Below are 24,050 nucleotides of genomic sequence, written 5' to 3' on the forward strand. Positions count from 1 at the left end.
CAATAAAGTCTGTCACCGCAGGAGCGGCACCGTGTCTGTCCTGGGCCACCGCGGGCCCTGGGGTGGGACGGGGGCACGGGGACCCCAACAGGGACAGGGACACGGGGGACATGGGGACCCCATCGGGGACGGGGCCACAGGGGGCCATGGGGGCCATGGGACCCCAACGGGGAGAGGGCCATGGGGGGACACCGGGGACATGGGGACCCCACTGGGGACACGGCCAGGGGGGACACAGGGCCACGGGGCGGGGGAGGGGGTGGCAGCCCCCCCGGTGTCCCCGGGGTGCACGTGTCCCCACGGCGCTGGCACCGTCCCAGTGGCCACCTCCCACCGGGGCTATAAGAGGCCGCAGGGTTCGGCCCCGCCAGCGCTGCCATGGCACCCGCACCCACACTGCTCCTCGCCCTGCTCTGTGCCACCCCAGGTAGGGACCCCTGCCCCCCCAGGGCGGGGTGCTCCCCCCAAAGCTGGGTGCCCCCCCAGGGCTGGGTGCCCCCCATGGGCCCTATGGTGGAGCGGGGGTCCCTCCCCAGGGCTGGGCCGGGGGTGGGGGAGGACCCACAGCGGGGGTGAAGGGCCCCCCCACACCTGGGTCCCCTCTTGAGGCTGGGGGGGGGGGGAAAGGGGCCCTTGGGGGGGGGGGTGTCCCAGATACCTGGGTCCCCTCTTGGGGTGGGGCGGGGCACCTTGGGGGGTATTGCGGGGTTCCGGATGCCTAGGTGCCCCCCGAGGCTGGGGTGGGGGTGCCGGGCGCTGACAGCGGTCGCAGGGCTGGGGGGGCCGGGGGGGCGCTGCGGGGTGCCCCCCGCCACCTGGTGCCAGAGCTGGGAGACAGCGCTGCGCTGCGGGGCCCTGGGGCACTGCGCCCGCCACGCCTGGGCACCCCCGGACACGGTGAGCACCCCTCGCCCCTCCCCCGTCACCCCTTGCCCCCCAACCCCTGCCCCATCGCCCCATGCCCCCCCCGTGTCCCCCCCTTGTCCCCACCCCCGTATGTCCCCATAACCCCGTATGCTCCCCATACACCCCTGTCCCCACCCCACGTCCCCCCACCCCACGTCCCGCGTCCCTGAGCTCACCTCCCCCCGCCCCCCACCCCCCCCACCCCACGTCCCCCCACCCAAGTCCCGCGTGCCACCTCTCGCAGGACGTCTGCGCCGACTGCCAGCAGATCGTCACCCTCCTCGCCCGCATGGCCAACGAGTCGGCCACCAAGGTGCTCATGGGGATGGGGGGGGGGGGGGCCCGGGGTGGCCACTGTGGGTGCCCCCGCGGGTGCCATCGGTGGCTGTGGGCGCAGGCGGCCGTGGAGGGTTTCCTGCGGCGGGAGTGCGCGGCGCTGCCGGTGCCCACAATGGTGCCGGGCTGCCAGACCCTGGTGCACGAGTTCTTCAGCCTCCTCCTCGCTGACCTTGAGGGGCACCTCGTGAGTGGGCACCCACGGGTGCTGCGGTCCCGGGGGGGGGGATCGGGGGCACCGCGTCGGCTGGGGGACGGCGCACCCAGGGTGCTGGGGCGGACTGGGGACATTTCTGGGTGCTGGGGGTCCACACTGGCCAGGGGCACCTTGGGGTGCTGGGGGACACCGTGTCAGCTGGGGACACCTCGGGGTGCTGGGAGGGGGGGTTTGGGGACACCACATTGGCTGCAGACACCCTGGGGTGCTGGGGGGACTGGGGACGTCATGCCAGCTGGGTGACCGGGGGTGCTGGGGGCCCCTGTCCATCTGGGGCCACCTGGGGGGGCTTGGGGCCACCGTGGCACCCAGGTCCCCTCAGGGTGGGGGGTGCCCCACACTGGCTGCCCTCCCGCTCCCTCCCAGAAGCCCTCGGCCGTCTGTGCCCGCCTGGAGCTCTGCCCGGGGGAGCCGGGGGGGACCCCGGCCGTGCCCCCCCTCGTGGCACTCGGCACCCGCCTGCAGGTACGGCGCCTCCGGGGCCGGGGGGGGCACAGACACGGGGTCTGCTGGGTGCCACCGTGGGCACCCCGAATGGGGGTCTACGTGGGCACCAGCAGGGCCGTGGCTCCACCATTAGTCTCCAGAGTGAACGCCCGTCCCCAGGTCGCCGCCAGCGAGGCCCTGCCCGTGCCGTTGCCGCTGTGCTGGCTGTGCCGCACCTTCCTGGCCCGCGCCGAGGCCGCCATCCCCAAGGAAAAGTTGGCCGTGGCGGCGACACAGCTGTGCCGGGTGCTGCCGGCGGTGGTGGCGGGCGCTTGCCAGTGCCTGGCGCAGCGGTACGCGGTGCTGGCGCTGGAGGGGGTGCTGGGGCGCCTGGTCCCCCGCCTGCTCTGCCACACGCTCCTCGCCTGCCGCCCCGAGGACGGTTACCCCTCGTTGTCCCCTCCCCGGCATCCCCTCGGGGACACCGCGGCCCCACCGGCGGGCGCTTGTGCCGGCACCGAGGTGAGCGGGGTGACAGGGAGGGGGCAGCGCTGCAGGGCGAGCTCTCGGGGACGTGCTGGGGGGGGGTCACGGTCCCCAGCGATGTCACAGCCCCAGGGGACACGTCCCGGGGTGCCACAGCCCTGAGGGGGTGTCACGTCCCTGAGAGGGTGCTGTGGGGCATCACGAGCCCCGGGGGGACACAGTGAGGTCCCCAAAAGGTGTCATCCCCACCCCCCCTCAGAGAATGTGTCAGGGTCCCCAAGGGTGTCACAGCCCCCAGGGGACACACCAGGTACAGAACCCCCCAAGGTGGGGGGGGCAACACGAGTACCACAGCCCCAAGGGACACAGCAAGGACAGCGCAGCCCTGGGGAGGGGGCTTGGGGGGGGTGTCCCAACCCTGGGGGGGGTGTCCCAGCCCTGGGGAGGAACTGGGGCCCCCCCTGACACCCGTGCCCCCGCCCCAGGACCTCCTCGCACTGTCCCCAAAAGTGGGGCCCTGTGCCCTGGGTCCCACCTACTGGTGCTCCAGCCCTGAGGCCGCCCGCCGCTGCCAGGTGCGTGGGGGACTGGGGGGGGACAAAGGGGACACTGGGGGGGGGGGCTGGCACCCGCCTCGCCCCCCAACTCACCCCCCACTCTCCCCTAGGCCCTGCAGCACTGCCAGGAGCACGTCTGGATGTAGGAGGGGGGACAGGAGAATCCCCCTCACCCCCAGCCCCCAAATAAAGCTTGGATACCGCCCTGCCTCAGTTTCCCCATTCTTTCAGGGTGTTTCAGGGTGCAGGAGGGAGGGTGACAGGGTGCAGTGGGGGGGCAGCTTTCTCGGAAAGCAGACGAATTATCACACCTCCCAGCAACTGCGAAAACCACGACACCCCCCCCACACCCAAAGAGGAGGGAAGGCGGAAGAGCGGTTACAAAAATACAGCGGGTGAGCTTTAATGGGGGCGGGGGGCACCGGGGTGGGGGCTTGGGTGCCCCCGGGGGGGCTGTGGGTGCCCCCAGGGGGGACACAGGCACCCGCAGAGGGGGCTGCAGGTGTCCCCGAGGGGCTCAGGCGCCTTGTTGGTTCGTCTCATCCTCCTCGCGCCGCTTCCAGATCTGCGGCAGAGCGAGGCAGAGGGGTGGTCAGTGGGGGGCAAGGGGACAATCTGGGGGGGCGACGAGCGTCCCCCGGGACCCCCCCTCGCTGTCACTGAAGCCCCTCACCTGGATGTAGGCCTCTGAGAGGGTGATCATCTGTGGCAAGATGTCGGTCACCTGCAGGTCCTGCAGCTCGTACCACTTCCCGGTGCCCTGCGAGGGGACGGAGGTGACACCAAAGGGGCCACCCCCCCCTTGTCACCATCCCCCCCCCCCACCTCAGGGATGAGGGACACTCACGTGGTGCAGCACGTGGATGCGGTAAGAGCCCTCGGAGGGTTTCCCGTCGTGCACGATGTTGGCAATGAGGTCGTAGGTGGTGTTGGCGTGCGCCGCCTGCACCTCCTCCGACAGGTACTCCCGCAGGTCCACGTTCCTGGGGACCCCCCCAGCACCCCTCAGCAGGGTACCCCCAGCACCCGGACCTCAGAGGAACCCCTGCACCCCCCACAGCACCCCCCCAGATGCTCCCAACACCCCTTAGATGTCTCCAAACCTCACCTAGGTGTTCTCAAACCCTCCTTAGGTGCCTTCAGTCCCCCCCAGATGCTCTCAGACCCCCCCCCAGATACTTCCAACCCCCCCGTCAATGCTCTCACCCCCCCCCCAGATGCTCCCAACCCCCCCCCCAGATGCTCCCAAGCCCCCAACAGGGCACAGGGGAAGGGAGATGGGGACCCCAAGTGCCCACCCAGGGCTCTCCATCGCTCACGTGATGGGGAAGTTGACGATGGTGGGGTTCTTCTCCACGAAGAAGTTGTTCTTGGTGAAGCGCTTGATGCAGAAGATGAGGTAGGGAGGCAGCTTGGTGAGCTGGAAGCGCTTCAGAAAGTTCTCCTTGTAGGTTTTGTACTCCTTCTCGGTGGCGCCGTTGAATTTGGCCAAGATGCTGAAGAGGGGCACCTGGGGGATGATCAGCTGCTCTTTCTCGTCCTTGTAGAGCGGGGCGGTGGGAAGGTCCAACGTCAGGTACATGAAGGTGGATTCCACCATCATCTCCTGGTACTCGGTGTTCTGCAGGAGCTGCGCCTTCTCCTCGGCTGGCTGCGGGAGACGGGGGTCAGAGGCGCGGGGGGGGGAGGCTTGTGGACCCCCACAGGGGCGAGAACACCCCCCGCTTCATCTCTCCACGTACTTACCAGATCCGGGTGAGGCAGCTTTTTGGTGAAGATGCGCATGGAGCCCTGAAAGACGTCAGTGACGATGGCTGCGGGGACAGAAAGACATCGGTGGGGGACCAGGGGTGACAAGCGTCACCCGAGCGGGGCGCCCCGAGGGAACAAAGGGCCTTCATCGCCCTCTGCTCACTCTTCTTCTTCTTCTTCGTGCCGCCCAGGGCCGAGTGCAGCGCGTTCAGGAACCAGGAGAGGAAATCCACCCCGTCCCCTACGAACAGGAGCAGAGGTCAGAACCGGGGAAGGGCCGGATCCAGAGCCCCCCCCCACCCCATCCCATCCCGTTCCTCACCTTGCTTGGTGATCTGGAAGTTCTTCTTACTGCAGAGGACCACAGCCTGCAGCATCTCGTGGGGCGAGACGTGAGCTTTGAAGTTCCGGGGGTTCCACAGTTTCCGCATCAGCTCCCCGAAACGCTGCACCAGCAGGAACATGATGTCCCCGGGCGGGCGCTGGATGCTTTTGTAGTTCTCCTCCTCCAAAAAATAATTCCTCAACGGCGGAACGTTGGATAAAGCCTGCGGAGAGAGGAGCCGGGAAGCATCCCTGTCACTCCCAGGGTGAGGATTTGCGGGGTTTTCACCCCAAAAATGAAGCCTGGAGCCCCCCCGCCACCGCAGCGATACCTGGAGGACGGCGTTGGCGTAGTCGTTGGCTTTGATGTTGTTGAGCCCCACGATGCCAGGCAGGTACGTGGTGCCGTCGTAGGCGCGGGAGAGCTTGGCCTGCTTGTCCAGGTTGGTGATCTGCTGCGCAGTGAAGGTGGGCTTCAGCACGTACTGCAGGAGAAACGGTGTCAGAAAAGGGCGGGGGGCACGAAACCGAACCCCCCCGGGGTGGCTCGGCCTCCCCCTCGACACACCGTGATGTCCTCCAGTGAGGAGTCGATGATCTCGTAGTTATCGGGCAGACAGTAAAACTTGAGGGTGTGGAGGTTGAGGAAGACGTGGTGGCTAAACTGCACGCTGTGGATGTAGGCATGAGACTTCAGCCCGCGGCCTGTGGGGGAGAGGAGGGGGTCAGGGAGGGGGGTGGGGGGCACCGGGGGGAGATGGGGGGGGCACGGGGGGGGGGCTCGGGTCCCCAGAAAGGAGGGAGGGGGGACAGAAACGTCACGAGAAGACAGAGATGGGGCAGAAGCAATTCCTCACCCACATCTGGGGCTGCTTCTGCTCACCCTGAGGGTCCCTGTGTCCCCCCCCAGACAGCACCCTGGCCTTTGGGTGTCCCCTTTGTGTCCCCTGACAGCATGCTGGCCCCAGGGTGTCCCCCACATCCCCCCCAGCAGCACCCCGGCCCCAGGGTGTCCCCCACGTCCCCCCCAGCAGAGCCCCAGTCCCTGGGCCAGGGCTCACCCTGGAAATACTTCCCGCAGACGAGGCAGGCGTAGACGTTGATGTGGGACAGCGAGATGGAGCAGAGCTTCTCGAAATCGAAATCCAGGACGCTCCTGGGGTGGGGACAGAGCTGCGGGTGGGCTGGGGGGGCACCCGGGGGGACAGGGAGCCCCCGGGGGACCCCAAAACGCTCCCCCCCCTCACTTGTTGATGGTGTCCAGGTAGGGGCAGTGCCGGCTGCGCTGGTCCTCGGGGTCGAAACGGCCATAGCGCACTGCGGGGGGAAGGGCTCGTTAGCGAAGGGGCTTCGTTAGCGGAGAGGGGTACGGGGGCTACGTACAGGGGCGTGGGGCTGCGGAAGGCTCAGGCCTTGCATCAGAGACACAGCAAAGGCCCAGCCCGCCCCGCTCAGCACCACCAGGGCTGAGCCCCGCTTCCCCCCGGTGCCTCCCCCCCGTACCCAGGCCTAAGCCCGGGACCCCCAGGATCGGTCCCGGTGTCCCCCGTACCCCCGGTTCCCCACCTCCCCGGTGCCCCCCCCATTCCCTGTGCCCCCCCCCCCCATTCCCGGTGCGCACCGGTGGGCTCTGGCTCAGGATCGGAGTCGCCATCAGGCTCACGCTCGCGTTTAACGCGCACCGGGCCGGTGGTGGTGGCGGAGCCCCCCCAGGAGCCGATACCCGCACCCGGTTCCCGCTTGATCCGGGCGGGATCCACCGGGAGCGGAAGGACCGGGGTCGCCTCCGCCGCCTCCCGCCGCCCGCGGTCCCGCTCCGCTTCCCGCCGCCCCCGGGACCGCTCCGCCTCCCCGTCCCGACGGCTCCGCGACGAGCCCCGCGATGAGGAGGAGGAGGAGCCGCCGCCCGTTCCCCGCGGGGCCGCCCGGGCCTCCCGCTCCCGCTCCCGCTTCCCGCGGCTCGACATCCCGCACACTGCGCAGGCTCGGCGGCCGCAGGGCGCAGGCGCGGAGGGGGGGCGTGGCCAAACCGCGCGTAACGGCTGACTCCGCATGCGCAGAAGTGCGCCTCGCAGCCTCTTTGCGCATGCGTTGCCGGCCCACCGGCGGCACGGCCGTCGCGTCATCATTACTGCGCATGTGCGCGGCCGCCGGGGAGGGCAACGCCTCTTCTGCGCCTGCGCATGCGCGCCGGGCCCGCGGCGGCCGGCGGGGCTTTTAAAGGGACCGCATCCCGTTACCGGCGGGGCAGTTTTGCCCACAGTCTCCCTCTGCAGGCCGGTCCCGGCGGCGGCTGATGGAGGCGACCGCGGGCTGGCGCTGCCGGCCGGGCGGGCGGCTGGATATGAGTCACGGCTTCGTGCGGCACATCCGCCGCAACCAGATCGCCAGGTACCGGCACCGGCGGGGCCCTGAACCGGCCCGGGGCCTCCCGGGGCCCCTCAACCCCAGCGGGCCAGCGCGGCCCCGGTCCCCCCGGTAACCCCCCGTCCCCCCCGGTGCGCAGGGACGCCTACGAGCGGGCGGTGCGGCAGGCGCGGGGGCGGGCACGGGGCCGGCTCACCCCCACCCCGCCCCGGCCCCGCCGCCCCGACCAGCAGGTGTACCGGCCCCGCCGGCCCGGTGAGCGGGGGCACCCAAGGGTGGGGACAAATGGGGGGGGGGGGGGGTCAGGGTGGGCACCCAGGGGTGGGGGGAGGGTGATGGGGCACCCCCGGGTGGGCTGGGGGGGGGGGGGCACCCCTGGGGGGGACACCCTGTGGTGGGCTGGGACGTGGGGGGGTTCCCACGGGAGAGATGGGGGGGCACCCCTGGGTGGGGGGGGACCCCAGGGTGGGCTGGGACGTTGGGGGGGCACCCCAGAGTGGGCTGGGACGTTGGGGGGGGGCACCCCTGGCGGGGGGACCCCAGGGTGGGCTGGGACGTTGAGGGGGGGGCACCCAAGAGATGGTTGGGGATGGGGAGGCACCCCTGGGTAGGTGGGGGGAGCACCCAAGGGTGGGCCTGAGGGTGCAGGCGCCGCCGCAGGGGGTCCCGGGGGTGACGCCAGCCCGGGGCCCCCCCCTGCCGACACCCGCGGGCCCCGGCTCTTCTGCCTGGAGTACGAGGGGGACGACGGGTGCGTCACCGCCGTCATCGTGCACCAGGTGGGGACCCCGCCGGCCGCCCACGGCCCCGGGAGGGGGGGGGCACCCATGGGTGCAAGGGGCGGGCGAGGGCCGGGCGGCGTGTCGGGGCACCCATGGGTGACAGGGTGTTGCAGGGGGACAGCGCGGAGGAGGTGACGCGGCGGGTCTGCGCCCGGAGCCCGCTGGAGCCCGCCCTGCGCCGGGCCCTCTGCCAGCGCGTGCAGGACGAGCTCAGCAAGCGCCGAGGGACGGGGTGACGCTGCCGACCCCCCCCGGGGACGCTGCCACCCCCCGGGGGACCCTGCTGCCCCCCCAGCCCCCCCGGCAGGGACGGGGTGTGTGTGTCCCCCGGGGATGGGTGCCAGCTGCTGCCTGGTGTCAATAAAGGTGCTGCGAGGCTGCGGCGTTGCTCTGCTCGGGGAAACTGAGGCACGGGAGGGACCCCGGCGTGTCGCCGTGGGTGCCAGGGTGCCCCCCACCCCCCGTGGGTGCCGATAGGTGCTGTGTCCCCAGGGCCCCCCCCATCCCCTGCCCTCCCCAGGTGCCGTCGTGTCCCCAGGGACCCATCTGGGTCCTCCCCCACCCTTGGGGACAAGCCGGGGTGTCCCCAGTGTCACTCCCGCTGCTTCGTTATTGTAGGGTCTCCCCAAAACAAGTCCTGGTTCTTATTTATTGTAGGGGCTCCCCAAAACAGCCCCCGCTGCTTTGTTATTGTAGGGTCTCCCAAAGTCCTACCAGACTCCCCGTGGTGCTGGGGGGCTTGGTCCCCGCCGGGGGGGGGGGGGTACCGGGGGTGACGACAGCGGGGGTGACGACGGTGACGGGCGGGCGCCGCGGCAGCCAGAGCGCCAGGCCAACGGCGAGGAGGAGGAGGAGGAGGAGGGCGGCGAGGCCGATGGCCGCCAGCCCCAGGCGCCAGCGCCGGTGTCCCCTGCGCTGCTGCCGCGCCACCGCCCGGGTGCTGCGGGTGAAGGCTTCGCCCTGCGGGGACAGCGCAGGGGGTCTATAGGGTACCACCCCGGCCATATAGGCCTGGAGTGCCCGGGGGGGGGCTGCAGGGGCCCATAGTTCCCCCCCCGGGCTATATGGCCCTATAGTGTGTGTGTCCAAGCCCCCCCCCGGGCTATAGGGCCCTATAGCATCTTCCCCACAAGGCTGCACCCCTCCCTCGGGGCTATACATCCTGCTAATGCTATATGTTACATATGGCTATGTGTCCTCGGGGCTGTCCCCTCTATAGTGTCCCCCAGGGCTATACATCCCTATAGTGCGTCTCCCCTGGGGCTGTGTGTCCCTATAGAGTGTGTCCCCCAGGGCTCTATGTCCCTGTGGTGTGTGTCCCCTATAGTGTGTGTGTCCCAGGGCTATATGTCCCTATACTGTGTGTCCCCCAAGGCTGTATGTCCCTATAGTGTGTGTGTCCCAGAGCTATATGTCCCTATAGTGTGTGTCCCCCAAGGCTGTATGTCCCTATAGTGTGTGTCCCCCAGGGCTATATGTCCCTATAGTGTGTGTCCCCCAAGGCTGTATGTCCCTATAGTGTGTGTCCCCCAGGGCTATATGTCCCTATACTGTGTGTCCCCCAAGGCTGTATGTCCCTATAGTGTGTGTCCCCCAGGGCTATATGTCCCTATACTGTGTGTCCCCCAAGGCTGTATGTCCCTATAGTGTGTGTCCCCCAGAGCTATATGTCCCTATAGTGTGTGTCCCCCAGGGCTATATGTCCCTATAGTGTGTGTCCCCCAAGGCTGTATGTCCCTATAGTGTGTGTCCCCCAGGGCTATATGTCCCTGTAATGTCCCCCATGGGTGCGTGTGCCCCCCCTGAGCTATACGTCCCTATAGGTGCCCCGTGTGCCCACCATGGCGCGCAGCTCCTGGGCCCGGCTGTCGAGGTCGCGGAGGCGTCCGTCCCGCTCGAGCGCCCGGGTGAAGTTCTGCTTCATCAGCTCCGTCACCTCCTCTGCCTCGCGCTGGCACCGCGCCAGCCCCGCCTGGGGACACGGGGCACACACACCAGTGGGGACACCAGCACCCTGCGCACGGGCACCGCGAGGGGACGTGGGGACACTGGGACTGGGACTGGGGGGGGCCATGGGGACAATGGTAACGCGAGAAGGGGACACATGGGGACCCCAGGGAAGGGGGCGCACGGGGACAATGGGGACATGGGGACAATGGGGACATGGGCACCACAGGAATGGGGTGCAAGGGGACAATGGGGACAATGGGGACAATGGGGCACACAGGGACAATGGGGACATGGGCACCACAGGAATGGGGTGCATGGGGACAATGGGGACATGGGGACATGGGGATAATGGGGTGCATGGGGACATGGGCACCACAGGAATGGGGTGCATGGGGACAATGGGGACATGGGGACAATGGGCACACAGGGACAATGGGGACATGGGGATAATGGGGTGCATGGGGACATGGGCACCACAGGAATGGGGTGCAAGGGGACAATGGGGACACAGGCACGGCGAGGAGGGTCCCACGGGCCCCCCAGGGACGTGGCAGCGTGGGGACGTGGTGCCGTGAGGAGGGACCACGTGGGGACAGGAGACCGTCGGGGACGGGCACCACGGGGGGGCTGGGACACGCGCAGGGACGTGGGGACACGGACAGTCCCACGCGGGACACTCCCCCCCCCGCCAGGGCCGTGCCCCTCCCGCCAGCAGGAAGAACCGGGGGGGGGGGGCGGCCGGGACCGGGGCGGTCCCCAAATCCCGGGGGGGGCCCGTGCCTCCCCCCGCCCGTCCCGCTCCGGCCCCCCGGGAAGCGAAAGCGAAAGCGGCGGCGGAGTCCCCCGGCGCTCACCATGGTCCGCGGGGCCGGTGCCGGTCCCGAAGCGCCCGTCCCGTCCCCGTCCCCGGTCCCGTCCTGCCCCGAGCCCCAGCGGCCGCCCCCGGCGGGAGGGACCAGGACCGCCCCCCCCCCTCCCGGGGCCATGGACGGGACCGTGTGTCCCCTCCCCGGGCACCCCCGGCCCCGCCGCCCCCCGGGGTGGGTGTCCCCGGGACCCTCCGTGGGTGGGAACCGCCGGGACCCCCCCGACCCCGCAGCCCCGGGACCCCCGGCACCCCCCACTCAGGCCCCCCAGGTCCCTGCAGCCCCCAGGTGGGGGGTCCCCCAGGCCCACCCCAGACGTGGGTCCCCCAAAGACCCCCCATCCCTACAGCCCCCCAGATGGGGGGATCCCCCCCATGTCCCCCCAGAACCCCCCAGAGCCCCCTCCGGGACCCCCATTTCCCCCCGGGACCCCCCCAGCCCCCCAGCCCGCCCCCCACGCCTCCCCCCACCTGGGTGCCCCCCCCCCCGTCCCACCCCGGCAGGGTGGCGGTGCCACCAACACTGCGCCCTTTGTCCCCCGGCGCCAGCCGCCCGCCTGGCACCGCTCCCCGCCCTGCCCGTGCCCACGCGTGTGCCCCCCCGCACAGACACACCCCCAGCCCCACGGCACTCGGCACCCCTGTATTCCTCGGGGACGCGGGGGGGGTGGACACCGGGGGGTCCCCGGGGCGGGACAGGGGCTCTAGGTGGGGATGGTGCCGGTGGCCAGGAGGATGATGAGGATGAGGATGATGGCACCCACGAGGCCGAGGATGACGAGCAGCTTCACGTTCTTCCACCAGTACCGGCGGGCCATCTTCTGCGACGTCGTCTTGAAGTGCTCCGACTGCAGGGACGTCACTCAGGGGGGACACAGGGACCCCCCTGCCACCCTGGGGGGACCCCTGTGACCCCAGGGATGTGCCACCCTGCAGATACCCTCACTGCCACCCCAGGGACCCCCCTCTGCCACCCAAGCGCCCTGCAGCCCCCTCCGGGTTCGCCCCTGGGGACCCCGCGTCCCACAACCCCCTGTCCCCTCCAGGGTCCCAGCACCGGCCCAAGGAGCCGGTGCCACCCAGGGGAACCCTGTGTCACCTCGGGGACCCCGTGGCCACCCCCCCCGCCCGCACCGTGGCCTCCAGGTCCTGGCTCTTGCTGTGGAGCTGCTCGAGGTTCTCGCCCCGCGCCAGGATCCGCTCCACGTTCTGGGTCATGATGGTTTTGACGCCTTCCACCTCCTGCTGCAGCGCCCGCACGCGCCCGCTGCCCGCCTCGCTGCCCGCCTCGCTGCCTGCAACGCTGCCCGCAACGCTGCCCGCCATGCTGCCCGCCTGGTAGTGCGGGGCAGGCGTCAGGGCGGGCAGCCGGTGGCACCCCCAGCACCCCGCAGGGACCCCGACGCCCCCCCAGCACCCCACAGGCACCCCGTACCCACCCCCGAGCGCCCCGTAGCACCCACATACCCCCTGGGCACCCAAAGGCACCCTCAGCGCCCCATATCCACCCCGAGCACCCTATACGATGCTCAGGCACTTCCCTAAGCACCCTATAGGCACCCCAAGTATCCCATATCCCCCCCCAGGCACCCTATAGGCACCCCATATAGACCCCTGAGCACCCCATACAGACCCCCGGCCCCCCCATGGGCACCCTGAGCACCCCACATCCACCCCAAGCACCCCACGTGCACCCTGGGCCCTTCCTCAAGCACCCTGTGGGCACCTCAGGCGCTCCTCATGCACCCTGGCACCCCCCAGCACCCCTCAGGCACCCCCCAAGTACCCCATATGGATCCCATAGCACCCCCCAGCACTCCATATACCCTCCGTACCAGCACCCAGCACCTGACCAGCACCCATCGGCACCCTGGCCACTTCCCTATAGGCACCCCAGAGCCCCCATATGCACCCCCCAAGCACCCTATAGGCAACCCCAAGCACCCTACAGGCACCCTGAGCACCCTATAGGTGCCCCATGTGTACCCCAGACCCCCACAGGCACCCCCTGAGCGCCCTATAGGCACCCTGGGCACTTCCCCGAGCACCCTATGGGCACCCCCTGAGCACCTTATGGGCACCCTAAACAAACACCCCATGGACACCCTGAACAAACGCCCCACGGGCACCCCCCGAGCACCCTACGGGCGCCCCACGTGCCGCAGTCCCCTCCCGGCGCCCCCCAGCCCTCCCGGGCCCCTCCCCCAGCACCCTATGGGCCCCGGGGCGCCCCGGAGACCCCCCCACCCCCCCGTCCCACCATGGCCGGGCCGCTCCGCTCCGCTCCCGCCGCGGCCCCTGACCCCTGACCCCGCCCCGTTCGGGGCTTCCGGGAGCGGCGGGCCCGGGGGGCGGGGTCAGGGGTCGCGGCGGGGCCCGGGGGGTGACGGCGGGGTCAGGGGTCGCGGCGGGGTCAGGGGGTCAGAGGGGATGGGGGAGGGGGAGGCCCGCGCCCCCCGCCCCTCGCGCCGGGGGGCGGTGGCGATTGGCGGCCGCGCCCCGTGACGTGGAGTGACGTGTGGCGCGGGGGGGCGGGGCCAGAGCGATGGCGGCGGCGGCGGCGGGTGAGAACCGGGGCGGGGGGGGGGGTGGTGTGTGCCGGTGCCCTCTGACCTCTGACCCCTGACCCCCCCACAGGCCCGGCGCGGCGGAGGCGGCCGGAGCGGGGGGAGGCGGCGGCGGCGGCGGGGGGATCCCCGGCCCCCCCCGGCCCCGCCAAGGGCCCCGGTACCGGCCCCGGCCTGGCCCGGCGCCTCCTGGGCTTCGAGCTGCGGGACCTGACGCGGTGGCACCGCTTCGTCCGGCTGCTGCACCGGCCCACAGACCCTGCCGCGCTCGGGGCCTTCCGGGCCGCCTTCGGTGGAGGAAAACGGGGGAACCGGGGGGCAGGGGGGGCTCCGCGGGACACCGGGGAGATCGGGGGGGTGAGGGGGGTCGGGGGAGCTCCGGGGGGGGGCCGGGGGGCTGCAGGGAGGACAAGGGGGGGCTTTGGGGGGCGGCTCCGGGCTTCGGGATCGGGGGCCCCAGGTACGGGGGGAGGGTCGGGACGTCCGGGCCCGGACACGTCAGCACCGGAGCAAAGGTCGGGGGGGGGTGTGTGGGGGGGGTGTCAGCGTCCGCCCGGGGGCGGGGGGTGCCCGGGTCGCTGACCGCCCTCCCGGCCGCAGGGCTGCTGATGGCGCTGGACGTGCCGCAGGAGCGGGGCCTGGCGCAGCTGGACCAGCGGTTCCTGGACGGGCTGGAGGTCTGTCGGTTCCCGCTGCTGCCCTTCCTGCGGCCGCTGCCCCTCGACTGGATGTACCTGCTCTACGCCGTCATGTTCCTGGGTACGGGGGGCGCGGGACGGGAACGGGGCGAGCGTCACCCTGGGGACGGGGACGGGACCCGGGGACGGGGGAACCGGGGTGGGATGGGGACGGGCGGGGGGCGGCCCCGTCTCTGGGACAGGCACTGGGATGGCAAAGGGGGACGGGGCCTGAGACGGGCACCAGGGGTGGCACCGGGATGGGGGACAGGTACCAGGGGGAGCGGGGACGGGTGTGGGGGCGGGAACTGGGGGAAGGACGGGGACAGGAGGGGAACTGGGGGGAAGGATGGGGACGGGGACAGGAGGGGAACCGGGGACCTGAGGGGAACCGAGGGAAGGATGGGGACGGGGACCCGAGGGAAAGGAGCGGGGACAGGAGGGCTGCGGTGCCCGCAGGGGCGCTGGGCGTCATGGCGGGGTGCTGCTACCGCCTGAGCTGCGCCGCCTTCCTGGGGCCGTACTGGTATGTGCTGCTGCTGGACAAGACCTCCTGGAACAACCACTCCTACCTCTACGGGCTCCTGGCCTTCCAGCTCGCGCTGCTGGGCGCCGACCGCTACGGGTGGGCACTGCCGCCAGCACCCCGGGAGGCTCCCCCAAGGCACCCGTGGGGTGCGACTGGGGCTCCCAGGGGGGTTCTGCAGGGCGCCAAGGTGTTGGGGCGCCCAGTGGGGGGGGTGGCCCTGGGGTGGCGCAGGCCCCGTGTCCCCCACGGCACCGGGTCCCCTGGCTGTGGGTCGCCGTGGGGTGATGGTTACCCCCTTTCCCGGGGTGGTGTGTGTGTGTGTCCCCCCGTGTCCCCACTACGCCCCGTGTCCCCACTACGCCCCGTGTCCCCGCAGGTCGCTGGACGGGCTCCTCCGTCCCCAGAAGAGGAACGCCCACGTGCCGCTGTGGAACTACACCCTGCTGCGCGCACAGGTGGGGTGCCCTGTCCCCCTCCCCCGCCCCGGGGGCCCCTCTGGGACCACCCCCCAGCCCCTCCCCCATCACCCATTCTCCTCCCCCCCCCCCAGATCTTCATCGTCTACTTCATCGCGGGGCTGAAGAAGCTGGACGCCGACTGGGTGGGCGGCTACTCCATGGGGTCCCTTGCCCGCCACTGGCTCTTCGCACCCTTCAGGTGAGGATGAGGAGGGCGATGGGGGGGACGGGGCGAGGATGAGGAGGGTGATGGGCTAACAGGGACGGGGCGAGGATGAGGGTGACAGGGCGAGGATGAGGGTGACAGGACGAGGATGAGGAGGGTGATGGGCTAACAGGGACGGGGCGAGGATGAGGATGACAGGGCGAGGATGAGGAGGGTGATAGGCTAACAGGGACGGGGCGAGGATGAGGGGGACGGGGCGAGGATGAGGAGGGTGACGGTGACGCGATGAGGATGAGGAGGGTGATGGCCCTGCCGCAGGCTGGTGCTGTCGGAGGAGATGACCAGCCTGCTGGTGGTGCACGGGGGGGGGCTGGTGCTCGACCTCTCCGCCGGCTTCCTCCTCTTCTTCGACGCCACCCGCCCCCTCGCCCTCTTCTTCGTCACCTACTTCCACTGCATGAACTCCCAGCTCTTCAGCATCGGTGAGACGCGGGGGGGGGGGGGGGGGGGGGACGACACGCAGAGCACACTCCCGCCCCCCAAATCGCCCGCAGCTTGGGCAGGGGGGCCCAGCCGCCCCCCCGCCCCCCTCAGGGACCCTGTTGTGCGGCCAGGGGGTCCCCAAGTGTCCCGTGTCCCCCCCCAGGGATGTTCCCCTACACCATGCTGGCCAGCAGCGGGCTGTTCTGCCACCCCAGCTGGCCCCGGCGCCTCTGCGCCCGCTGCCCGCCCTGGCTGCGGAGGGTGCTGCCCAGCACCCAGCCCCCCCGGCCCAGCCCCGACTGCCACTATGGGGAGCGGGGGGCACAGCGGGGGGGCCTTCGGCCTCGCCAGCACCTGGCCGCCGCCTTCACCCTCCTCTACGTGCTGGAGCAGCTCTTCCTGCCCTACTCCCACTTCATCACCCAGGTGGGGGCGGGGGGGGGGGGGCAAAGGGGCACAGCTAGGGGCGAGGGGGTGTTTTGGGGGGATGGGGGGGGCATTTTGGGGGATGGGAGGGCATTTGGGGGGCATTTTTGGGGCACACAGGGATGAAAGGACACTTGAGGCTGGGGGGGTGTGTGTGGGGGCTGCTGGGGGGCATGGGGCAGTGCTCGGGGGGGTGTTAGCAAGGGGGGGGGATGCACAGGGTGGGTAAGGGGGTGTTATTGGGGGCACTGCCAGGGGAGGAGGCTCACCCAGGGGATGGGGGGGTGTACAGGGGCCCCCCATCCCCTCCTTGTCGCTGTGGGGTGGGGACACAGCTGTCCCCTGGTGTCACCCCCTCCTCATGTCTCCTGTTCCCCCCCCGCTTCTCCCCGCCAGGGCTACAACAACTGGACCAACGGCCTCTACGGCTACTCCTGGGACATGATGGTTCACTCCCGCTTCCACCAGCACGTCAAGATCACCTACCGCGACGGGCTCACCGGGGAGGTGGGCTACCTCAAACCGGGGGTGAGCGGGGACCCCAGGGCAGGGCGGGGAACGCAGGGGATGGGACAGGGGGGTCCCCATCATCCCCCCTCACCCCCCGCCCGGGTAGGTGTTCACGCAGAGCCGGCGCTGGAAGGACCACGCGGACATGCTGAAGCAATACTCGACCTGCCTGAGCCGCCTCCTGCCCCGCTACAACGTCTCCCAGCCCCAAATCTACTTCGATGTCTGGGTCTCCATCAACGACCGCTTCCAGCAGAGGTTTCAGGGGTGGGGGGGGTTGGGGGGGGAGAGCAGGGGGGGCTGCGGGGTGCTGATGGCCCATCCCCGCAGGCTGGTGGACCCACGGGTGGACTTGGTGCGGGCGCCCTGGTCGCCCTGGTCCCCCACGCCCTGGCTGCTGCCGCTGCTGCTGGAGCTGTCGCCCTGGCGGGAGCGGCTGCAGGAGCTGGAGAGCCAGCTGGACGGACACACCGACGCCGTCTTCATCGCCGACTTCCCCGGTACGGGGAGCCCCTGGGTTCGGGGGGGAGAGGGGCTGCACCGCCTTTTTTTATTTTTATTTTGGGGTTTTTTGGGGTTTTTTCCCCCCCCTCCTCCCAGGCCTGCACCTGGAGAACTTTGTCAGCGAGGACCTGGGGAACACCAGCCTGCGGGTGCTGCGGGGAGAGGTGCTGGTGGAGCTGGTGGAGCAGCAGCACAACCGCTCCCTGCGCGAGGGTCAGGGCATGCAGGTGAGGGGACGTGGACACGGGGGTGGGTGAGTGGGGGCCGGGGGGCATCCCCCCGGGTGCTGAGGCCCCCCCCGCCTCGTGCAGCTGCCGGCGGGGCAGTACCACAAGGTGCACACGGTGTCGGCCGAGCCCTCCTGCTACATGTACCTCTACGTCAACACCACGGCGCTGGCGCTCGAGCGGAACCTGACGCGGCTGCAGGAGCTGCGGGACCGCGTGCACAACGGCACCGGTAAGCGCCAGGGTTGAGTGGGGTCCTGGGGAAGCCCCCCCCAATTCCCCCCCCCCCCCCCAAGCTCACACCCCCCTTCTCGTCCATGCAGAGAAGGAGCCGCTGCCCCCCGAGCTGCGGCCCATCCTGGGGGAGCCGCTGGCGGCGGGGGCTGCGGCCGACCCGGTGGTGACGGCGTTCCTGCGGCGGCAGCGGCGGCTGGAGGAGCAGAACCGGCGGCGGGAGGCCGGCCTGGCCCAGCGCCTCCACCGCTTCCTCCGCAAGAAATTCTACCTCTTCCGCCGCAGGTGAGACACCTCCCACCCCAAAAAACCACTGGTTTCCCCCTTAATTTCTCCCTCCATGACTGACCCCCCCCTCTTGCAGCGCCCTGATGACCTGCATCTCCCTTCGCAACCTGGCGCTGGGCCGGCCGTCCCTGCAGCAGCTGGCGCAGGAGGTGGCCTTCGCCAACTGGCGCGGCGAGGAAGAGGAGGCTCGGCCGGAGCAGGGGAGCCCCGAGCTCTGATCACCCCAAATAAACTCGTTTTTTTTAAGCCCAGCCCCCCCGTGCCTCAGTCCCCCCCCCCGCCTTCTCACAGGCTCAGGCAGGTACGGTCGAACCCAGCAGTTTTTATTTTTAAGTTTCTTTTTGGAATTGGTGAAATCGAAACAAATGTAATAAAACCTCCAGAAAAATATTAAAAGAAAGAAAAAAAATAAAAGAGAAAGCCCCCCTGCCATCACCCCCACCCCACCAAGGCACTTCTGGGGGGGCACCGGCCCCCCCGGGACGGGCAGGTAAACAAGCCGGCTTCTCTGTACCACACCGGCCAAATGCGCCGCGGTCCCGGGGCCGGGCAGCCCCAGCGTTTGCCTGCCCCTCTCCCCTCCTCTGTCAATAAAAAAAACCCGATTTCTCCCTTTTTCACCCCGGTTCAGAGACCAGCTCGGCCTCCTTGGGGTGGGGGAAAGGCAGCTGGAGGGGGGGGTGAGGGTGCCGGCGGGGGGGGGCTTTCAGGAAAATCAAGAGCTGCCGTCTGAGCCCGGGGGCTTCTCTGTACTCACGCCCCGCGCCTCAGCACACAATAAATACACCGCTAGAAAAAAAACGTTCAAGTATGAAGGGCCAAATCCCTCCCCTTTCCCCCCCCAAAATATATAAAGCTCAGCTGAGCCCCTCCACCCCCCCCCCCCACCTCAGCGCCGAGCTGGGTGCGGGAAGGGGGGGGGGGGTTTGTGCAGTTGTGGACTCATTTCAGCTTTCTTATAAAGAAAAAAAAACAAACAAAAAACCCAACAAAATCCATAAAACTTTTTCCTCCGATACCAAACCCGCACAGGGGATTTGGGGTAGGGGGGTGGGGGGCAGGTTTAACACCATTTACCCCCCACACACACCCCAAAATGTGCATCCTCCGAGAGAAGAGGTTTAAAATCGGGGTTAAGAACAAAACCAGCACCAATGAGGTCCCGGCGGGAAAGGGGGGGGGCGAAATGGCGGCATCACACCTCCCCCCCTCCCCAGCGGGGCAGCGAGAGTCGGGGGGGGCGGGGGGGGAAGCGCTCGGGGGCGTTTTGCCGTCTCTGAGCTCAGACGTCACACGAGATTTTTGTTTAAAAATAAGTCGGAGGGATGGGCGGCCGCGGAGGAGGGGGGACTACAGACGGAGGCGGGGGGGGGGGGGCTTGGGGAGAGGCACGAGGCCGCGCGTGGTCCCCACGCAACCGAAACGATGGTGAGAGAGAGAGAAAGAGAGAGAAAAAAGGGGGGGGGGACACGGGGCCAGGAGAGCCTGGGGGGGCCCAGGAGCTCTTTCCCCCAGAGCCCGCGAGCTTCTCTGTAACCTACGCCCGCAGGAGTGGGGGGAAAAAGCCTAACAAGGCTTTTTTTTTTTTTTTTTTCTTTCAGTATTTTAGTTTTTTGGGAACTTCCCAAGGGAAACTGTCCCTACCAAAGTGGCCATAGGCTGCGGTCCTCTGATAGAGGGGCTTCTTCAGATCCAGATCCCTGGAATATACAAGTCCTCAACTCAGTAAAGAGGATCCGGCCGCACGCTCGCCCCTTCCCTGCCTGGCCGGGGGGTCTGCGGCGTCGCCTCCGTCTCCTCCCCATCCCCGGGGGGCGGTTGGGGCTTCCCCGGCTGCCCCCCCTCCGAAAAAACCCCCGAGAAGCCGGAGAAGCTCCAAGCGCTCGGCTCTCGGCGGATACTTACCCCCGTCCGCGCCCGAAAGCGCTTTTTATCTTCCGGCATAAGCGGCTCTCCTTGCCGGTTCCAGTCGCACCAGGCGGTGACCGCGGCTGCTCCGGGGCCGGGGAGGGGACCCCCAACACGATGCCACCGCCCCGGTCTGTGTGTCCCCGACCCCCCCACACCTTTCCTCTCCCAGCGGCGCGTGTCCCCCCCCTTCTCTGGCGCCCGTTACCTGACGATCACCCCGGGGCGGAGGTCAAAATTCTTCTTGACGATCTCCAGCAGCTCCCGCTCGCTCTTCTGGGAGGTGCCGTAGTGGAAGATGGAGATGGACAAGGGGTGGGACACCCCGATGGCGTACGAGACCTACGGGGGCGGGGGGGACGGGACACACAGATTAATTCCGAGAAGCCCCCCCGCCCCGAAAGCGCCGGGAAGGGGGAGGGACCCACTGGCACCCACCTGCACCAGCACCCTGCGGCACAGCCCAGCCTTGATCAGGGATTTGGCCACCCAGCGCGCGGCGTAGGCAGCCGAGCGATCCACTTTGGTGTAATCCTTCCCCGAAAAGGCGCCACCGCCGTGGGCCCCCCAGCCCCCGTAGGTGTCCACGATGATCTTGCGGCCGGTCAGACCGGCGTCACCCTGGGAGGGACAACGCCATCACCGCCGTGCCAGTACCACCGTGCCGGCACGGCTTTGCCGGGAAAGCTGCCATCGTTACCTGGGGGCCGCCGATGACAAAGCGGCCGCTGGGCTGGAGGTGGTAGATGGTGTCGTCGTCCAGGTACTTGGCCGGCACCACCGCCTTGATCACCTTCTCCTTCAGCGCGTCCCGCATCTCGTCCAGGCACACCTCCTCGTCGTGCTGCACCGAGATGACGATGGTGTGCACCCGGATGGGGATGACGGCGCCACGGTCCTGCATGTACTGCACCGTCACCTACCGGGGGGGAACGCCAGGGAGTCAGGGGACGATGCCAGAGGTTTGGGGACTCCAGGGAGCGGTTTTGGGGACGGGGCTCCCGGCGAGGCCCTCACCTGCGTCTTGGAGTCGGGGCGCAGCCAGGGCAGCGTGCCGTTACGTCGCAGCTCAGCCAGTTTGGCGTTCAGCTTGTGTGCCAGGACGATGGTGAGGGGCATGCACTCCTCTGTCTCGTCCGTGGCGTAGCCGAACATCAGGCCCTGCGGCAGAGGGACGGGGCGATGAAGCTGTGACAATTCTGGCTGAAACGCAGCAGCTCACGCGGCGCAGGGACTCACCTGGTCCCCAGCGCCGATGTCCTCCTCGCTGCGGTCCAGGTGGACGCCCTGGGCAATGTCAGGCGACTGCTGCTCCAAGGCCACCAGCACGTTGCATGTCTTGTAGTCAAAGCCTGCGGCGGAGCGGAAGCTGCGATGAGCCTGGCGTGCTGAACCCCACGCCGGCAGCGAGCCGGTGACCCCCTCGGCACATACCTTTTGAGGAGTCATCGTAACCGATGTGCTTGATGGTGTCCCGGACCACCTTCTGGTAGTCAACAGCAGCCCGGGAGGTGATCTCCCCCGCCAGCAGGATCATCCCAGTCTTCGCCACCGTTTCTGGAGGGAAGGACGAGGACGTCAGCACCGGTGTCACCCAGCCAACGCCAGCGTCACCCCACGTCCCCAGGGAGCAACTCACCACAAGCCACCTTGGCGTCAGGGTCCTGTTTGAGGTGGGCATCCAGGACAGCGTCACTGATCTGATCGCAGATTTTATCTGGGGAGGGGACACAAAGAACGAGAGGCTGTCACGGCACGGCCCTTCCTTCCTGAGCCGCTCGTCCTCGGCACAGCCGTGTCCACGCTAAGCCGGGAGCCGGAGCTGCGGCCAAGCACAAGCCTCCCCTTAAGCCTGCAGCCTCCCGCAGCGCACACAGCCCTCGCCTTGTCCCCGCGCCGGGTTATTAGCCTGGAATTTCAGGCATTTTCCAGTTAAGCTCCGGTTACAGTCGGATCAGAGCTTGGGCTCAGCCACCTACGGCATCGCCGAAGGGGACCGTCACCCCCGTCTCCAGCCCCGGCTTTCCCAACGCAGTGCGTGCCAGCTTCCCGGGGGTGCCTGGTGACGGCAGCTGCCCCGGAGCACGCCCGGCCAGCTCCCACTGTGTACCCAGTTCCCTCCAGTACCCAGGAAGTTTTTTCTGGGAGAGGGAGAGCCCCCTCCTGCTCCCAGAGCTTCCCAAGTGCTGCTCGGGGCTCGGCGGTGAATAAGCAACTTCCCTCAGACTGTGGACGTCCTTGGCGGCGACCTTTCGGGCCGAATTTGGGAGAGGATGAGGCAGCGCCTCGCTGGGGCAAGGGGAGGCAGCTTCCCCGGCCGCATCTCGGGGTGAAAGAGCGAGGGAACGGACCTTACACCCACGCACAGGCGCTGAACTCCTTTTCCCGTGACCTGGGGTGCGGGGAGCCCTTCCAGCGAAGGGGGGAGCCCCGAAGGTACCCCCAGACCAGCTGCAGGGGTTCAGCTACGCCACGGGGCTGTGCGGGGTGATGGGAACCCGGCCACATCTGCAGGGCGCTGGGTGGGACGGCTGGCCGAGACTCAGGGAGCGCCCAGGCAGTGGGTGCTGGCAGCTGCCTGCAGGCAGAGGGTGGCAGCTGCCCGTGCAGCTTTGCAGTCATGTGCCCCAAACCGGCGACACAAAGGCAGGGAGGGAGCCCGGCACGCCATGGCACGGCGCTGACACGGCTCGGGGGGCTCCAACAGCCCCCACAGGGGTCCCCACCCTCCAGCCGCGGGACGTGGAGGCGGGGGGGCAGGTCCGGGGAGCCCTAAGCAGCCCCCGGGTGGGCGGGCAGGGCGCTCCATCACCCCGGGAGAGCCGGGGGGGGGGGGAGAGCAGGGTGCTCTGCGGGCGGCGCCCCCCCGGACCCTGCCCCGTTGGCCGGGCCTGTCACGGCCCCAGCAGCCGCGCTGCAGCCCGGGAGCCCGCCCGGGGCGGGGGGGGGGGACGGGACCCACGGCGCTCGGACCGGCAGGCTACGGGGGTGGGGGGGGGGGGCCCGGGGGAGGCGACACACCGGGAGCTGCTTAGTCACGGCTGAGTCACGGCGGGGGCCCCCCCGTCACCGTTGCGTCACCAGGTGAGACCCCCCCACCCCCGCCGTGTGCCGTGTCCCGCATTCACACCCCCACCCCGCCCCCCCAGGCGGTAACCACGTGCGCGCCGGGGCCCGCAATGCGGCGCGCGCCGCCCCGCACTGCGCGCGCGCCCGGTGGCGTCACCGCCCCCCCCCCCCCAGCCTGTCCGCCAGGACCCCCCTCCCCTCCCCCTCCCCAGCCGGGCGCGCGCGCGCCCCCTCCCATCCTCCTCCTCCCGCGCGCCGCCGGGTCGCGCCTGCGCGTTCGCCGCCCCGCCGCGGCCCGCACCTGGGTGCCCCTCGCCCACAGACTCGGAGGTGAAGAGGAAGGTGCCCTCCTCGATGAACACCTCGTGGAAGCCGTTGAGTTGACCGTTCATGGCGGAGGAAGAGGAGGAGGAGGAGGAGGAGGAAGAGCAGCAGCAGCGGCGGCGGCAGCGGGCGGGAGCGCGAGCACAGCGCGAGGCGGCGAGGCGCGGTGACTGTGGCGGTAGAATAAGCGCGACACCCGCCTATATTTATACCCTCCTCGCCCCGCCTCGTCGCCTCTTCCTACCAATGGCGAGCGCCGAATGTGCCGCGGGGGCGGGGCGGCGGAACCACTGCAGGCGGGCGGGGGAGGCGGGTTACGTAACGCCGAGCGCGGCCTCCCCCGCTGCGGCTGCCCCGCGCCCCCCGCGGCCAACCGAGCGGCGAGCGGGCTTGAGAGGGCGACCGGGCCGTCCGCCCTTCGGTCCACAGCGCGGCGGGGCGGGCGGGAACCGGAGTCTCCCGCCGCGTCCCCCCCCCCTCCCCGGTGCGGCCGCATGGAGCCTCCCACGCGGGCCGGCGGCGCGGGCCGGCGAGCGCATGCGCCTTGTGGCGGCGCGGAACACGCATGCGCAGAGGCGTCGTCCACGAGCGGCGAGGACAGCCCCTCCCCGCCGCCATCTTGCGGGCTGAGCGGCCCCGCCATTGTGCGGCCCTGGGCCCCCGCCGCCCCCCGGTACCGGCTCCCCGCGCCCCGCCCGGTCGCCCCCCCCCC

The 24,050-nt window shown here is 69.8% G+C and overlaps 7 protein-coding genes across 10 annotated transcripts; 3 read left to right on the forward strand and 4 right to left on the reverse strand.

Annotated features, from left to right (window-relative positions):
- The first annotated feature begins 334 nt into the window (after window positions 1–334).
- On the forward strand, window positions 335–3,136 carry SFTPB (surfactant protein B). Its single transcript, XM_054804401.1, has 8 exons — window positions 335–427; window positions 773–897; window positions 1,151–1,219; window positions 1,304–1,429; window positions 1,826–1,924; window positions 2,066–2,407; window positions 2,857–2,946; window positions 3,039–3,136. The coding sequence occupies exons 1-8, from the start codon at window positions 379–381 to the stop codon at window positions 3,072–3,074; spliced, it is 936 nt and encodes a 311-aa protein (XP_054660376.1). The 5' UTR covers window positions 335–378; the 3' UTR covers window positions 3,075–3,136.
- A 172-nt stretch (window positions 3,137–3,308) lies between these two features.
- Window positions 3,309–6,995, reverse strand: USP39 (ubiquitin specific peptidase 39). Of its 2 annotated transcripts, none has more exons than XM_054804400.1 (12): window positions 6,626–6,995; window positions 6,252–6,321; window positions 6,066–6,160; window positions 5,573–5,709; window positions 5,337–5,489; window positions 5,003–5,228; window positions 4,844–4,921; window positions 4,675–4,742; window positions 4,248–4,579; window positions 3,776–3,911; window positions 3,602–3,688; window positions 3,309–3,493 (listed from the first exon to the last, which is right to left on the reverse strand). In XM_054804400.1, the coding sequence occupies exons 1-12, from the start codon at window positions 6,969–6,971 to the stop codon at window positions 3,446–3,448; spliced, it is 1,776 nt and encodes a 591-aa protein (XP_054660375.1). In that variant the 5' UTR covers window positions 6,972–6,995; the 3' UTR covers window positions 3,309–3,445. The 2 variants fall into 2 exon arrangements, with proteins under 2 accessions (XP_054660375.1, XP_054660374.1); XM_054804399.1 differs by having other exon boundaries at window positions 4,847–4,921; window positions 6,626–6,979.
- A 91-nt stretch (window positions 6,996–7,086) lies between these two features.
- Window positions 7,087–8,573, forward strand: C26H2orf68 (chromosome 26 C2orf68 homolog). 3 transcript variants are annotated; one of them, XM_054804404.1, is made up of 4 exons: window positions 7,098–7,395; window positions 7,511–7,626; window positions 8,020–8,150; window positions 8,267–8,556. In XM_054804404.1, exons 1-4 carry the CDS (start codon window positions 7,301–7,303, stop codon window positions 8,387–8,389), a joined length of 465 nt encoding a protein of 154 aa, XP_054660379.1. In that variant the 5' UTR covers window positions 7,098–7,300; the 3' UTR covers window positions 8,390–8,556. The 3 variants fall into 3 exon arrangements, with proteins under 3 accessions (XP_054660380.1, XP_054660379.1, XP_054660381.1); XM_054804406.1 differs by having other exon boundaries at window positions 7,108–7,395; window positions 8,032–8,150; window positions 8,267–8,555; XM_054804405.1 differs by lacking the exon at window positions 8,020–8,150 and having other exon boundaries at window positions 7,087–7,395; window positions 8,267–8,573.
- Window positions 8,574–8,783: 210 nt separating this feature from the next.
- On the reverse strand, window positions 8,784–11,064 carry LOC129196630 (vesicle-associated membrane protein 5-like). Its single transcript, XM_054804408.1, has 3 exons — window positions 10,958–11,064; window positions 9,994–10,125; window positions 8,784–9,113 (listed from the first exon to the last, which is right to left on the reverse strand). The coding sequence occupies exons 1-3, from the start codon at window positions 10,958–10,960 to the stop codon at window positions 8,841–8,843; spliced, it is 408 nt and encodes a 135-aa protein (XP_054660383.1). The 5' UTR covers window positions 10,961–11,064; the 3' UTR covers window positions 8,784–8,840.
- A 526-nt stretch (window positions 11,065–11,590) lies between these two features.
- VAMP8 (vesicle associated membrane protein 8) lies at window positions 11,591–13,385 on the reverse strand. Its single transcript, XM_054804625.1, has 3 exons — window positions 13,229–13,385; window positions 12,103–12,303; window positions 11,591–11,816 (listed from the first exon to the last, which is right to left on the reverse strand). Exons 1-3 carry the CDS (start codon window positions 13,229–13,231, stop codon window positions 11,673–11,675), a joined length of 348 nt encoding a protein of 115 aa, XP_054660600.1. The 5' UTR covers window positions 13,232–13,385; the 3' UTR covers window positions 11,591–11,672.
- A 13-nt stretch (window positions 13,386–13,398) lies between these two features.
- On the forward strand, window positions 13,399–18,283 carry GGCX (gamma-glutamyl carboxylase). The gene is made up of 16 exons (XM_054804364.1): window positions 13,399–13,469; window positions 13,522–13,532; window positions 13,606–13,827; window positions 14,136–14,294; window positions 14,672–14,837; window positions 15,118–15,196; window positions 15,292–15,398; window positions 15,684–15,847; window positions 16,012–16,274; window positions 16,671–16,802; window positions 16,891–17,042; window positions 17,115–17,284; window positions 17,385–17,515; window positions 17,600–17,747; window positions 17,839–18,034; window positions 18,114–18,283. The coding sequence occupies exons 1-16, from the start codon at window positions 13,399–13,401 to the stop codon at window positions 18,253–18,255; spliced, it is 2,313 nt and encodes a 770-aa protein (XP_054660339.1). The 3' UTR covers window positions 18,256–18,283.
- A 56-nt stretch (window positions 18,284–18,339) lies between these two features.
- On the reverse strand, window positions 18,340–23,529 carry MAT2A (methionine adenosyltransferase 2A). The gene is made up of 9 exons (XM_054804609.1): window positions 23,316–23,529; window positions 21,585–21,662; window positions 21,380–21,502; window positions 21,185–21,297; window positions 20,963–21,106; window positions 20,646–20,864; window positions 20,384–20,566; window positions 20,154–20,287; window positions 18,340–19,737 (listed from the first exon to the last, which is right to left on the reverse strand). The coding sequence occupies exons 1-9, from the start codon at window positions 23,404–23,406 to the stop codon at window positions 19,635–19,637; spliced, it is 1,188 nt and encodes a 395-aa protein (XP_054660584.1). The 5' UTR covers window positions 23,407–23,529; the 3' UTR covers window positions 18,340–19,634.
- Between the last annotated feature and the right edge of the window lie 521 nt (window positions 23,530–24,050).

Source organism: Grus americana, chromosome 26 (assembly GCF_028858705.1).
Source record: "Grus americana isolate bGruAme1 chromosome 26, bGruAme1.mat, whole genome shotgun sequence".
NCBI lineage: Eukaryota > Metazoa > Chordata > Aves > Gruiformes > Gruidae > Grus > Grus americana.

Bases quoted from the DNA above. Each gene is read 5' to 3' on its own strand.
- SFTPB (XM_054804401.1), top strand. From the start codon at position 379: ATGGCACCCGCACCCACACTGCTCCTCGCCCTGCTCTGTGCCACCCCA. The intron at 898-1,150 runs GTGAGCACCCCT...CACCTCTCGCAG, and splicing joins CCTGGGCACCCCCGGACACG to GACGTCTGCGCCGACTGCCA. The intron at 2,947-3,038 runs GTGCGTGGGGGA...ACTCTCCCCTAG, and splicing joins AGGCCGCCCGCCGCTGCCAG to GCCCTGCAGCACTGCCAGGA.
- USP39 (XM_054804400.1), bottom strand. From the start codon at position 6,971: ATGTCGAGCCGCGGGAAGCGGGAGCGGGAGCGGGAGGCCCGGGCGGCC. The intron at 6,322-6,625 runs GTGCGCACCGGG...TTCCCCCCGCAG, and splicing joins TCCTGAGCCAGAGCCCACCG to TGCGCTATGGCCGTTTCGAC. The intron at 3,494-3,601 runs GTGAGGGGCTTC...GCTCTGCCGCAG, and splicing joins TCTCAGAGGCCTACATCCAG to ATCTGGAAGCGGCGCGAGGA.
- C26H2orf68 (XM_054804404.1), top strand. From the start codon at position 7,301: ATGGAGGCGACCGCGGGCTGGCGCTGCCGGCCGGGCGGGCGGCTGGAT. The intron at 7,627-8,019 runs GTGAGCGGGGGC...CTGAGGGTGCAG, and splicing joins GTACCGGCCCCGCCGGCCCG to GCGCCGCCGCAGGGGGTCCC. The intron at 8,151-8,266 runs GTGGGGACCCCG...AGGGTGTTGCAG, and splicing joins CCGCCGTCATCGTGCACCAG to GGGGACAGCGCGGAGGAGGT.
- LOC129196630 (XM_054804408.1), bottom strand. The intron at 9,114-9,993 runs GTGGGCACACGG...CTGTCCCCGCAG, and splicing joins CCCAGGAGCTGCGCGCCATG to GGCGAAGCCTTCACCCGCAG.
- VAMP8 (XM_054804625.1), bottom strand. The intron at 11,817-12,102 runs GTGCGGGCGGGG...ACGTCCCTGCAG, and splicing joins GCCAGGACCTGGAGGCCACG to TCGGAGCACTTCAAGACGAC.
- GGCX (XM_054804364.1), top strand. From the start codon at position 13,399: ATGGGGGAGGGGGAGGCCCGCGCCCCCCGCCCCTCGCGCCGGGGGGCG. The intron at 16,275-16,670 runs GTGGGGGCGGGG...TCTCCCCGCCAG, and splicing joins ACTCCCACTTCATCACCCAG to GGCTACAACAACTGGACCAA. The intron at 17,516-17,599 runs GTGAGGGGACGT...CGCCTCGTGCAG, and splicing joins GCGAGGGTCAGGGCATGCAG to CTGCCGGCGGGGCAGTACCA.
- MAT2A (XM_054804609.1), bottom strand. From the start codon at position 23,406: ATGAACGGTCAACTCAACGGCTTCCACGAGGTGTTCATCGAGGAGGGC. The intron at 21,503-21,584 runs GTGAGTTGCTCC...CCTTCCCTCCAG, and splicing joins TGACGCCAAGGTGGCTTGTG to AAACGGTGGCGAAGACTGGG. The intron at 20,288-20,383 runs GTGGGTGCCAGT...CCGCCCCCGTAG, and splicing joins GCCGCAGGGTGCTGGTGCAG to GTCTCGTACGCCATCGGGGT.